Below are 12,883 nucleotides of genomic sequence, written 5' to 3' on the forward strand. Positions count from 1 at the left end.
GGAAAAATAGCAGCTAGGCCTAAGAATATAGATGTTCCTGACCATTGGCATTCTATTTGTAATTTGAATAAGGCAATTACCAAGTTTTGTTTTCTGACTTCTATAATTAAAAACAATTTCTTGTTTATTACCACTCTCAATCATTTTTCATTCGTTATACCCAAACTGTGTGGTCATACCTAATTACTATCACACTATAAAACTTGGAATACCATTCGTCAATAAAAACCGTCAAGAAATAAAGACGTTCAGGTTTACTGACTGAGATGGTGGAAATAAGCTATTGCACTCTTGACTTGGTATTACTTTATGCGCTTTTACCAAAGCTTAATATAACCAGTCACTGCTGGGTGAGGGTTATTATATTTCGAACGATCGGAAACTTTCCAATTTGCCACTCAATTTATTTTTTTTCTTGCGATGATAACATAGTGTCAAGTGGCGAAAAGCTTAGGTTTGTCTTATCATAGATTAGAGCAAAAATATCTGTGATAATAAAAATTGTTTGTAGATTGTAATTATAATATGTATATCTGGAAACTAGTGTTTTCCAAGATGACTGAGTCAGTGATGTCATCAGTTGACTGATCATGATATCACTACATGTGAAAGAGAAGTGACCGCCTGCTCCCTAGAGTTGATACTCACTACTCAGTTCTGTTTTTTTTTTACTGAATTAACCTTGGGTAAGTTATTAACAAGTATTAATTCTTATATGTTTCAGTGTCTGTCAGCATGAGAGTGAGAATAAAATGAACAGTGAAAACATCTCGATATGTTGGTGGCCAACTTTATTCAGACCAGAATTAGACGATATGAAATCGGTTTCATTCGGACGACCTTGTTTGAAGGACGTTTTACTTACTTGCATTGTCCAGTGTGGTTTTATTTTTTACAACAAACCAGAAGTTTGAATTCGAAAACTTTAATTCAAGTAACAATAATAACTGTTGCTTTTTAGTTGACTTGAACGTCAACCTTGTATTGTCGAACGCAAGAAATCATCTTCAGAGATGATTGTCTCTCGATGATGTCTAACCCATTATCCGAATTATAACGTTCCGAGATTCGAAAGTAAATTCGATTTTGAACTAAGATCGAGCGTTGAGAAGAGCAAAATAGAAAAAACTATTTGTTCTTTGTAGTTCAAAGCATGATATTTCCATATTATGATGTCATAAAGCTGCTTCGCATACATAATTCTCTCGACTGCTTTTATTTTGTTTTAATTATTGTCCAGTAGCAACAGCATATTTGTTATTGTTGTGCTGTAGGTTGATAGCGAAACACTGTCTAATTAATATTCTTATTTTATTTTTTGTTCAAATCATTCAATTATTGATATATTGTATTTGTTTGGATCCTTTATGAAGTATGATTTGAAGAATTAATCAGAACATCAAGCAGGGATGTCTACAGCTCAAATTTTGTCCATTTCAGTTTTAAAAAAGTCATCCTTGTAAGAAAATGCTATTTTTTGAAGAATTTATTAGTTTTCTCATTCGCAAGAAACTTTGATTTTTAAGTAATGTTTAGTATTCAAAATAAAGTCTTCTCAATAGTAAAAATTCAGTACATTCTCCAAAATCCTACACTTTGTTGAGCGCATTTTATAATACAATGATTTTTGTTTCAAATTCGCACATATCATACTTTTTTCGCTCAAAATTGATGAAATATGTACACAAATCATATTATGTGTCTTGTTAATATAACTATTGACAAATCAATTTCGTTGTTTGTTCAAATTGTTTTGCATCCCTGCTTGCAACATGCTCGAATTGGCGCTTAAAGTTTTCCAATAATTATGCCGTGTGGACTATTGTCGTTAATTAATTGACAATAATCTTTTTGCTTTCTTCGCAGAATTTTTGTCTGCTTGTTGAAACATTTTTTTTTTATTACCTTTGTCAATGTTCGAAAAACAATGTGTAAAGCGTTGAAAAAATATGGAAATGTTATTATGTGAGATGTAACAATTCGCTTAATTTATTTATAGTTTGCCATATGTGTTGAAACCGAATTTCATAGGACATACTGTTATGTCTGAACTTCGATCAGGCTAATTAACTTCTAATTGTGATCAGCTAGATTCTAAGAACGCTAAAACCATGAAACACATTTAATTTTTTGTATGAAGTTTTTGCAGTTTGTTTTCTTAAGCACGTCAATCAATGGGCATTTATGATCTTTATTGTAATCGAAATGGCTTATACCAGGCATGTTTTTGCATTATATGATTTCTGAATATCTTTTTCATTTTAGATTTATGGGAGAAAATTCAATTTGAAACTTTCGCAATATTTGAATTTGATTCAGTGCTCAAATTTTTGTATCTAACTTGATTGTCAATTAATCATAACCCAAAATCTATTTGTAAATTTGATGCCCCACTTCATTAGGGAGACAATATCTACCGTGCCCATATGCACCATACTGACCAATGATCTCTTTGTAATGCATTTGTCAGAGCAATAGAACTAGGTATAGTAGTATATATCGTTCCCAAACTGCCTGATGAAGTCTTTAGAAAATTTACTATTTTTGATGCAGAGAAATTCCTAATAATGTGACATTCCTGCTAAGTCGTCTCATTGTATCAAATATGGTGATCGCAATCTGGAAGTTGTTTTCTTATAATGTCTATACTGCAAATATGACAATGCTAATGATTGTGCTTTTTGATTTACAGTGGTCCGTTTATTTTACTATTTCAATTAAATGAATTAAAATCCGAAATTAATTGCTACAGTTGCAGTTGGACTCCTAAAATTGCGGAGACTATAACTGAAACGTGAGAGCAATACATTTACAGTATTAGCGGGGTGGAATTCCGCATTCAGGCAATGTAGAAAATACGCATGACCTTCCTGTGCTCTCGCGTTATGGTCCGGTCATAGCATGACTTATTGATTTATAAAGGCTTGGAATAGTGAGTTTGAGTGTAGAGAGACTAATGGGATTGGTTGAATTAAAGTCTGTTAATCACTGTCTTTCGTGGTGGCCGTTTGCGAAATCTTGGGCGTATTTTCCATATTAAAGGGTTGTCAATTTATGATATCAAATCATTGTCGACTTAGGTCTTTGACTGGCTTATAAATTAGATAAAATGCTTTGGGAGATCATTGGTCATCGTCTCTTCATTATCATCGTTGCTGTCAGCAATTTATCATCACTTTTATCGCTCTCTGACGACTGTCAGCTGCGACTTCGAAAGCCTTTTCCGATTCTTGAAGAGTAAACCGATGGGTAATGAGTTTACTAACGTCAATTGCTCCTGAAGACACCAGTGAAATCGATTGAGGGTAACTGTAACGAGAAATCACAAATTTAAAAGTCAAATCGTGTTAAATGCTCTAAGACAAGGATGCGCGACCTGTGGCCCTCGGGCCAACAAGGAAAACTGTGCGGCCCGAGGAGAAGTGTCAATTTTAATGGTGTGTGGCCCGCGAAACGAGTTTTTAATTTAGTTCAATCTGGTGCGTGCGGGTAATTCCAATCCCTTCGCGATGCAAAGCCTATACCTGAGTCCGTTTCATTATCTATGCATATGACGTTACGATGTCCCGACAACTAGCTTGTGCGAAGCGAACAACGCATGTCACAAGATCAATAATCAAAATTTTTGTGCCTGCGCATAATATAAAGCCTATGTTAAATGAAGGTGCTGCCCACGGTTTTACCCATCTATTTGTATCTGGTCCCCCGTATTGAATGTTGCAAACCCATATATACTCTTAAGACACAGGTTGGCAACCCACGGCCCGCGAGACGGATGCTTCACTGAATTATAGTAACAAAACAGCTGCTTTGACGATTATATTTTTCACGTTACACAATTCATTGTGAGACGCGTGTAGACTAAATTATATTATAATCTAACAAGTATAAAATTCACAATTACTCGTTTATTGAGGTTATAATTAGACAAATAGCAACAAAATGCAGAAAAGTTGATGCTAAGTGCAAAAGGTTCAATGGCGCCGAAAATGCAATGCAATGAGGAAATAAATCTATATTCTATTTGAGAGATGTATCACTGCTTCATTTGTATTATAAAATGTATCATCCGTTCGGTTTTAAACTTTCTAAAAATATGTGCGGCCCGCCAATGACTTGCAACCCTTATTTTGGCCCGCGAGCGACAAAAGGTTGCCGACCCCTGCTCTAAGAGAATGTATTAACTTACTTATTGGCGTATCTGAAAACACCTTTAATGTCGACTTCCTTAGTAGCAGCGAGAACGATAGGTATTGAAGGACTGAGAGATCCCCGACCGACGAGAATTACAGAACCTCCAGGTCTTGTAACCTGTGAATAAAATATGCTGGAAGAGCTTTGCTTTAGCGAGAGAATTCAGATCAAAGTAGGCAGATGAAAGAATAGGTAAGGCGCTTAGAAATCAGGCATATAACAATCTTTACCGCCATCTGCGTTTGCCGTAGAAATTTATTTTGAGCACATAATCATATTTCGAAAATTAATATAATCCATATGAAATAAAATTACGACGTGTTCTCATCAGTAACTCGCAAGTAGGCAACACTATATTTGCGAAATTGAAAGTAGTTAGCTGTAAAATTAGCTGCATTATCGATAATTGCTCATTGTTAATTGAGAATTTTTTTTCTCCCCAATCATGATAATTTTTTCGAGCAACCGCAAGCTCCGTACAAATCTGTATATTGATTTAGCACGAGAAAATTTAGCACGGTGAAACATTACAACTTATTTTACTAACGTGTATTCCGGTAGCTAAACTGCTATCGGCACCACTGCATTCTAAGCTTGAGTGCGCTCCCAAATCGGATCCTAAAATTTCCAAAATGTCATCCGCCACTTTCGAAGGATCTTTTGAGGCTTCCAATGTAGCGAAATAAGTTTTGTTGGCCGCTCCAAGGCTTTTCGCAAATGCCAGCCGTCCTTCGTCGATATCTGTTGGAAAGTATTGAGAAATAAAAAAATCAAGTCAGAATTTGAAAATTCCGCCATAGCAAACCAAATCAGCTTAATAAACGTAGGCGTATGATTGTAGCAAATCCTAGGAAGAAAAGTATAACCAGAATTTTTTTTTACAAAAATCTATTTTGTTTTAGTTCGGTTTCTTATAAATGTATAACAGTTCCAACGGAACAAAAGTATCCGACCTACAATACATATATTTGAAGCTCCAGAGTTTTTAGCGACAAGTCCACATAGAATCCCAATCGGCCCTGCGCCAAATATAACAATAGATTGCCCTAATCCAATATTTGCTCGTTCACATGCATAAACAGCGACACTCAACGGTTCCAACATTGCGGCTTCCTCAGTCGTTATGTTGTCGGGAATTCTTTAATAAAACAAACAAAATATATGATAAGAAAAAGCTTCCAATTTGAAAACTGTATTCATATATTTCAGATAATATTATTTTGCCGACTTTGTTCAAATCTTGATTAATTATCATAATCAGATGGGGTTCTTTTAAAATTATGCCTGTTCGGTCTACATAAAACGATCCAGAAATATGGTTGTGATACTTAATGGTGGTGTTGACCATTCATCACTAGGGATGGCGGAATCGAGTCCGGATTCGATTACAGAATCGATTCTTCGCGGAATCGACTAGAATCAATTCCGATGCACCGGAATCGATTCTCGAGTTTGAAACTTAGATTGCAAACAATGTAATTTATAATATATATATTATAAATATCGCCAGTAGGCTAACGTTTATTTATTTTAAAAATCTCTGTGGGTTCTGAGGGATTCGTTTTTTTTTGTGCGGTTTTGTCTCATGTGGCAGATTGGAAACCCATACTACTTAGTTTCGGCCTTCTTGTCCGTCCAGAATTTGAACATCGCTGTCTTGCTTGATTTCATATGGTATTGCTTGGGTGGGTATATTTCTTCGGTAATATGTCGAGGAATCGAGATTCGGAATCGGATAAGAATCGAATACTTGTAAGTACTCATACTTGGCATCCTTATTCATCACTAAACTGAACCAAAATATTGTCATTTTACTTGAGGAAAAGCGTATGAGATGGATTATGTTCGCGCTGGCAGTCTGTTACGTCTTCCAGTGATGAATCAAAGTAATATCGTAATAAACACACGAGCTTTAGATTAAGATATCACATCCTTGCCATTATTTCAGTCCAACGCCAATAACTAATATCACTATTAAATAGCTTACTTGTAACAAAAGTCAGCGTCGTGGACGTAATAATTGCAGAGATTTCCGTCAACCGGCGGAGTCGCACAAAATCTCATCTTCTTGCATAAATTATATCTTCCACCCTGGCATATTTCACACGATTTACATGGAACGCCCGGTTCAATAGTTACTCTATCTCCAATTTTTAAATGTTTCACACCACTACCAACAGAAGTAACAACACCAGCTGCTTCATGACCGATAACCATCGACTTGCCGTTCAAGCTGAATCTACCACATTTTCCATATGCCCAATATTTTAGATCTGATCCGCAGATTCCAACGGAAGATATAGAGATTAACACATCTGTAAATGGAATATATAATGTAACATATTTTGACTACATGAGCAAAGCCTTTGAGATCTACAACCTATACACAATAGCCAATAGTAATGATGGTTTTGGGTGGCGAAAAGAAACAAGAGGCGGTTCGATGATCATCACAACATTTTAAGAAGGGGTTCGCCACTGGTTTTATCCGTATTTTGTCTTTCTTGTTTCAACAATGAAATCAGGCTAAAATTATGTGCTCCTATTTATAACTTTCTACTGTTAAGAATTTGGATATATTTGATTGGTCAAAATAGGAAATAATATCAACTTTGAGTGCTAAATTTATATGCCTTCCTATTATTTAAATGAAAAATTCGCAATGCGTCAAATTGAAAAATATTGTCCACTCACCGTTTGTCCCCAAAGTAGGAATATCCCTGTGTTCCTGTAATGAAAAAAATTACTGGGCACGAAATGAATATGAATGAATAAAATGTATTGTTGTAAAAATTGCTTTACTTCGCAAATAATGAGTCAATGGATTTCAAAGTTTTTAAAAGCTATTGCTTTTATTTTTCCAAAGTTTTTCTTTGTCATATTAGGATCGATAATTCACCTACAATTTTCCAGCGAATATTACGTCGCCACGTGACCTCATGTCAGATTAGTCCGCCATATTTTCGACAACCCAGACACTCAACCGATGTGATGCTACGAAGGGGACTTTTGACTTGCAATTTCGATTTGGATAATCGAATAACAGATTTTCAGTGTAAGTCCAATGGATTACCGGTACGACGGCCACATTGGGACATAACATTTCAAGAATACAATGCTAACGTTAGATACAACCAGGTAACTTCAATATAACCAATGCAATGCACTGCAATACTGGGTGCAATACTGGGCATGGTTGATTCGCGAAAGAGTAATAAGTGGTTAACGAGAAAGCCTGTGGCAAGTATACTCCTCCATTTCATTTTAACAGATTAGAATTTGCACATTTCGTGGACAATATTTATAGCTGGATTCCCAACAAAGCAATAACTGGTTCTAGTTGTTTGTAAAAGAATACGAAGAATACTATTCCGACCAACACAGCACATTGGACTGGTAAACATGGAACGACAATATATCTAAAATAATAGTCAATTCAAATCATGACCACTTACCAGTCTTATTTTCCTGTTGCCCTCAACAATTGCTGCAAGATTGGTTCTTTCTTCAGAAGACATCGCGACGTATTGATAGATTAGAAAATGCTAGCATACTACAGTCCGTGAAACAAATACATAATAGTCGTTGCGATAGGTTTGTTTGACTTTCTATAATATGTTAGAGTTATAGCAAACACCGTGAAAGAGCTGACGAGGGATGGCGAACTTTAGTCGAAACACCAACAGACTTGTATGCTTTGCAAGTCATTTTACCGCATCAGCTAATAAAAACTAAAACCTCTTACAACACTTTACCACAGGGGTGTGCAACATTTAATACATGGGGGGCCGATACAAATAACAGAGTGAAACCTCTATTTAACGTAGGCTTTCGAGTAGTTTCAGCGTAAATATATACTACTACGTTTCAGGCATAAAAATTTTGGCTATTGATATTATGACATGCGTTGTTCGCTTCGCACAAGCTAGCTGTTAGGGCATTGTGACGTCATAGACTTAGATAATAAATTTGACTCTAGTATAGACTGAAACGGGATTAGAATTACTAGCACGTACCAGATTTAAATCAAAAACTCGTTTCGCGATTCGCGTAATTTTATCTTGTTGACGGCATTTGGTCCATGGGCGCAGGTTGCACACCCTTGCTTTACTCCATACACGAACACTGGTTTCAAAAATGGGATATAAAATAGCCCCTAACAAAACCAAAAAGCATACTGGCATTTCAGTGACAGAATATTGGTAATTATGCCTGCCTTAATTCAATCTAATAACAATCCAAAAATTGTCCTGGTCGTACCCAACAGCGTCTACATGTTGGTATCTGTTTATTCTGGTTTTTGGAAAAAATCTGAAAAAAGTGAGGCTGAGCCGAAAATAGTTTATTTAGAGTGGAATTACCCCTCAAACTTTTTGAAACCATGAACATATGTACCCAAACTTTTTAGGTTCGACATATTTATGCTACTGCCTTTTTTCCACAAAAGAATTTAATAATATCGAGTGGGCCCACCAGAAATCGCCACTGGCCTGCAGTGCGAATTCTCAGGGCTTTGATGCCGTCCTGATTTTTACATTCTTTGTATTTGAGGTGTATCCTTGCTTTGTCTTATTTTATCCCGAGGATAAACATAATAAAAAAAAAACTGAGTACACAATTAACGGTGGCTCGTTGGGCTTTCCCATTTCTTTACTTTATTATTTATTTAGCTATAATCACTCTTGTCTCTTGCAAACTAATGAAAATCTGGATTTTGAGTAGCACCAAAATAATATATATATATCGTACGACAGGGGTCGGCAACCTTTTGTCACTCGCGGGCCAAAAGTAAGGGTTGCAAGTCATCGGCGGGCAGTGTTCCCTCCAAGAAAATTTCACACTGCGCAAATGTTCTTTTTACTGAGCAAGACTATTTTAAGGCTGAGCAGAATCCTGAATTATTTGCGAACTTTGAGAAATGTTACAATAGTAGCCTATCATATATTATCGGAATGCGAACAAAGCACACATTTAACTGAAATAGCTTCTCCTTCTTTTCGTGCTTTTTATATAATCTCAACATTTTTGTTGTTGAGATATCAAAATCAGGGTATGGAATTTTGCTTGTCTTATGCTCTGCGTAGGGTTACCATATTTTCTTGACTTCAAAGCGGGACGCCTCCATAGACACGACCTCTTAGCTGTGATCCTGTAACTTTACAGTTTTCAATTTTACTACATAGGCCTACATTTGAAGCCATATCCCGGCTGTCTTCATTGACCATATTGTCATCGAGAGTTCATGCGCATATTCTCTGCCTAAATATCGGGTTCTGTTCGAAAAATAGAAAGGAATAGACGCTAACGATACAAGTGTAGATTTTTTTGTACAGCAAAGGGAATAAAGAATAATGAAATAGTCTGCTGTTAAGCATTGGGAATTTACTTATTCGCCCAAACATGCTTTTCTGTAGATAACACCTTCAAAAAGACGTTGTTCAATGTTACATTTACATGAACGTCCGAACAGGACCAATTAGAATTGATTTCACATGTGATAAGTTCGCTAACAATGTTAGCGGGAAATAACGAAACAAACAAAATAACGCATTCGCTTTCGATAACCAGGCTAGCGTTGCGCTACACAGCAACAACAGTAACGAGAACAGGGACGGACTAAAAGTTAAGGATGCCAAGTATGAGTACTTACAAGTATTCGATTCTTATCCGATTCCTAAATTTTCGATTCCGATTCTCGATTCCGAATCTCGATTCCTCGACATATTGCCGAAAAAATATACCCACCAAGCAATACCATATGAAATCAAGCAAGACAACGATGTTCAAATTCTGGACGGACAAGAAGGCCGAAACTAAGTAGTATGGGTATCCAATCTGCCACATGAGACAAAACCGCACAAAAAAAACGAATCCTTCAGAACCCACAGAGATTTTTAAAATAAATAAACGTTAAAGCCTACTAGCGATATTTATAATATATATATATATTATATATAGTGAAGTTTGCGGTGTCGTAGCAACTCAACATAGCAGTGAAGCAGTTTATACATATATATGTGTGAAGAAATTGCCACAAAACGTTACACATTGTTTGCAATCCAGGTTTCAAACTCGAGAATCGATTCCGGTGCATCGGAATCGATTCTAGTCGATTCCGCGAAGAATCGATTCTGTAATCGAATCCGGACTCGATTCCGCCATCCCTACTAAAAGTAGGCACTTGCAAATTAGGCACTTATTTAGGCACTTTGGAAAAAAAGTAAAAAGGGCGTAATACCTTTTAAAAACATAATTAATTAGTTAAAAATGGTCAAATTAAATGTTGAAAACGCAAATTGCAACGGGCAAACTCATAACAATATTAAAAACGTAGTATTAAAGGCAGTCGCACGCGCTTGGTCACCACATATGCTAGGCACATATTTAGGCACTTCGAAAAATAAAGAAAATGGCAATTATCACTAATAAAAGACAGAGACATAAACATATTACCCACACTGATTAGCCTGGGTAAATATCCAATAGATGCACTTGAGTCTAGTACTGGAATTTAGAAATAATAAATTGTTACCGGTAGGCACTTATTTAGGCACTTCGGAAAAAAGGTGAAATGGACGTAGTAACTCCTAAAAAGGTATTGAATTAGTTCAAAATATTTAAATTAAATGTTGAACGCGAAAATTGCAACAGTTAAATCCAATAACGATTTTTAAAACGTAGTATTAAAGGGAGACGCACGCGCTCTGTCACCACGTATGCTAGGCACATATTTAGGCCTTTCGAAAAATAAAGAAAATGGCAATTATCACTGATAAAAGACAGAGAAATAAAAATATTACCCACACTGATTAGCCTGGGTAAATATCCAATAGATGCACTTGAGTCTAGTACTGGAATTTAGAAATAATAAATTGTTACCGGTAGGCACTTTTTAGGCACTTATTTATGCACATCGAAAAAAAGGTGAAATGGGCGTAATAACTTTTAAAATGATAATTAATTAGTTGAAAATTGTCAAATTAAATATTGAACACGCAAATTGCAATAGGTGAACCGAATAACAATATTTAAAACGTAGTATTAAAAGGAGTCACACGAGCTCGGTCACCACATATGCTAGGCACATATTTAGGCACTTCGAAAAAAGAAGAAAACGGAATTATCACCAATAGAAGACAGAGAAATAAAAATATTACCCACACTGATTAGCCTGGGCAAATATCCAATAGATGCACTTGAGTCTAGTACTGGAATTTAGAAATAATAAATTGTTACCGGTAGGCACTTTTTTAAGCACTTCGAAAAAAAAAGGTGAAATGGACGTAGTAACTCCTAGAAAGATAATGAAAGTTTTATAATGCGTTTAACTAGTCCCATCAATCCCATTTTCTTTATTTTTCGAAGTGCTTAATATGTGCTTAGCATATGCGTTGATAGAACGCGTGAGCCTCCTTATAATACTACGTTTTAACATTATCATTGGGTTTACTTGTTGCAATTTGCATATTAATTTTTTAATTTAAATATTTTAAACTAATTCATTATCATTTTAAAAGTTATTACGCCAATTTTACGCATTTTTAGAAGTGTCTAAATAAGTGACTAAAAAGTGCCTACCGGTAACAATTTATTATTCTCAAATATCACTACTAGACTCAAGTGCATTCATCGGATATGCAAATAGGCTAATTATTTTAACTAATATTTTTATTTTCTGTATTTTTATTCATGATAATTACCATTTTCTTTATATTTCGAAGTGTCTAAATATGTGCCTAGCATATGTGGTGACAGAGCGCGTGCGTCTCCCTTTAATACTATGTTTTAAAAATCGTTATTGGGTTTACCTGTTGCAATTTCCGCGTTCAACATTTAATTTAAATATTTTGAACTAATTCATTATCTTTTTAGGAGTTACTACTTCCATTTCACCTTTTTTCGAAGTGCCCACCGGTAACAATTTATTATTCCTAAATTCCAGTACTAGACTCAAGTGCATCTATTGGATATTTGCCCAGGCTAATAGGTGTGGGTAATGTGTTCATTTCTCTGTCTTTTATTAGTGATAATTGCCATTTTCTTTATTTTTCGAAGTGCCTAAATATGTGCCTAGCATATGTGGTGACAGAGCGCGTGCGTCTCCCTTTAGTACTACGTTTTAAAAATCATTACAGTATTGGGTTTAACTGTTGCAATTTCCGCGTTCAACATTTAATTTAAATATTTTGAACTAATTCATTATCTTTCTAGGAGTTACTACGTTCATTTCACCTTTTTTTCCGAAGTGCCTAAATAAGTGCCTACCGGTAACAATTTATTATTTCTAAATTCCAGTACTAGACTCAAATGCATCTCTTAGATATTTACTCAGGCTAATCAGTGTGGGTAATATGTTTATTTCTCTGTCTTTTATTAGTGAATATGCCATTTTCTTTATTTTTCGAAGTGCCTAAATATGTGCATAGCATATGTGGTGACCAAGCGCGTGCGACTGCCTTTAATACTGCGTTTTAAATATTGCAATTGAGTTTGCCCGTTGCAATTTGCGTTTTCAACATTTAATTTGACCATTTTTAACTAATTAATTATGTTTTTAAAAGGTATTACGCCCTTTTTACTTTTTTTCCAAAGTGCCTAAATAAGTGCCTAAAAAAGTGCCTAATTTGCAAGTGCCTACTTTTAGTCCGTCCCACGAGAACATGTTCGTGTAATATGCTGGATGGCTGAA

The 12,883-nt window shown here is 35.5% G+C and overlaps 2 protein-coding genes across 2 annotated transcripts in view; one reads left to right on the top strand and one right to left on the bottom strand.

Moving 5' to 3' along the window:
* Positions 1 to 2,751, top strand: part of LOC120331400 (rho GTPase-activating protein 5-like) — a 55,619-nt gene extending 52,868 nt beyond the window's left edge. The window contains exon 30 of the mRNA XM_078114060.1: positions 725 to 2,751. Within this exon, the coding sequence (XP_077970186.1) occupies positions 725 to 914 (190 nt within the window). The 3' untranslated portion in view covers positions 915 to 2,751. The remainder of the gene's footprint in view (positions 1 to 724) is intronic.
* Positions 2,752 to 2,848: 97 nt separating this feature from the next.
* LOC120331883 (sorbitol dehydrogenase-like) lies at positions 2,849 to 7,798 on the bottom strand. The gene is made up of 7 exons (XM_039399051.2): positions 7,650 to 7,798; positions 6,889 to 6,922; positions 6,182 to 6,509; positions 5,148 to 5,332; positions 4,742 to 4,935; positions 4,190 to 4,311; positions 2,849 to 3,309 (listed from the first exon to the last, which is right to left on the bottom strand). The coding sequence occupies exons 1-7, from the start codon at positions 7,710 to 7,712 to the stop codon at positions 3,159 to 3,161; spliced, it is 1,077 nt and encodes a 358-aa protein (XP_039254985.2). The 5' UTR covers positions 7,713 to 7,798; the 3' UTR covers positions 2,849 to 3,158.
* Between the last annotated feature and the right edge of the window lie 5,085 nt (positions 7,799 to 12,883).

The sequence above is a fragment of the Styela clava genome, chromosome 6 (genome assembly GCF_964204865.1).
Source record: "Styela clava chromosome 6, kaStyClav1.hap1.2, whole genome shotgun sequence".
NCBI classification, from domain to species: Eukaryota; Metazoa; Chordata; class Ascidiacea; order Stolidobranchia; family Styelidae; genus Styela; species Styela clava.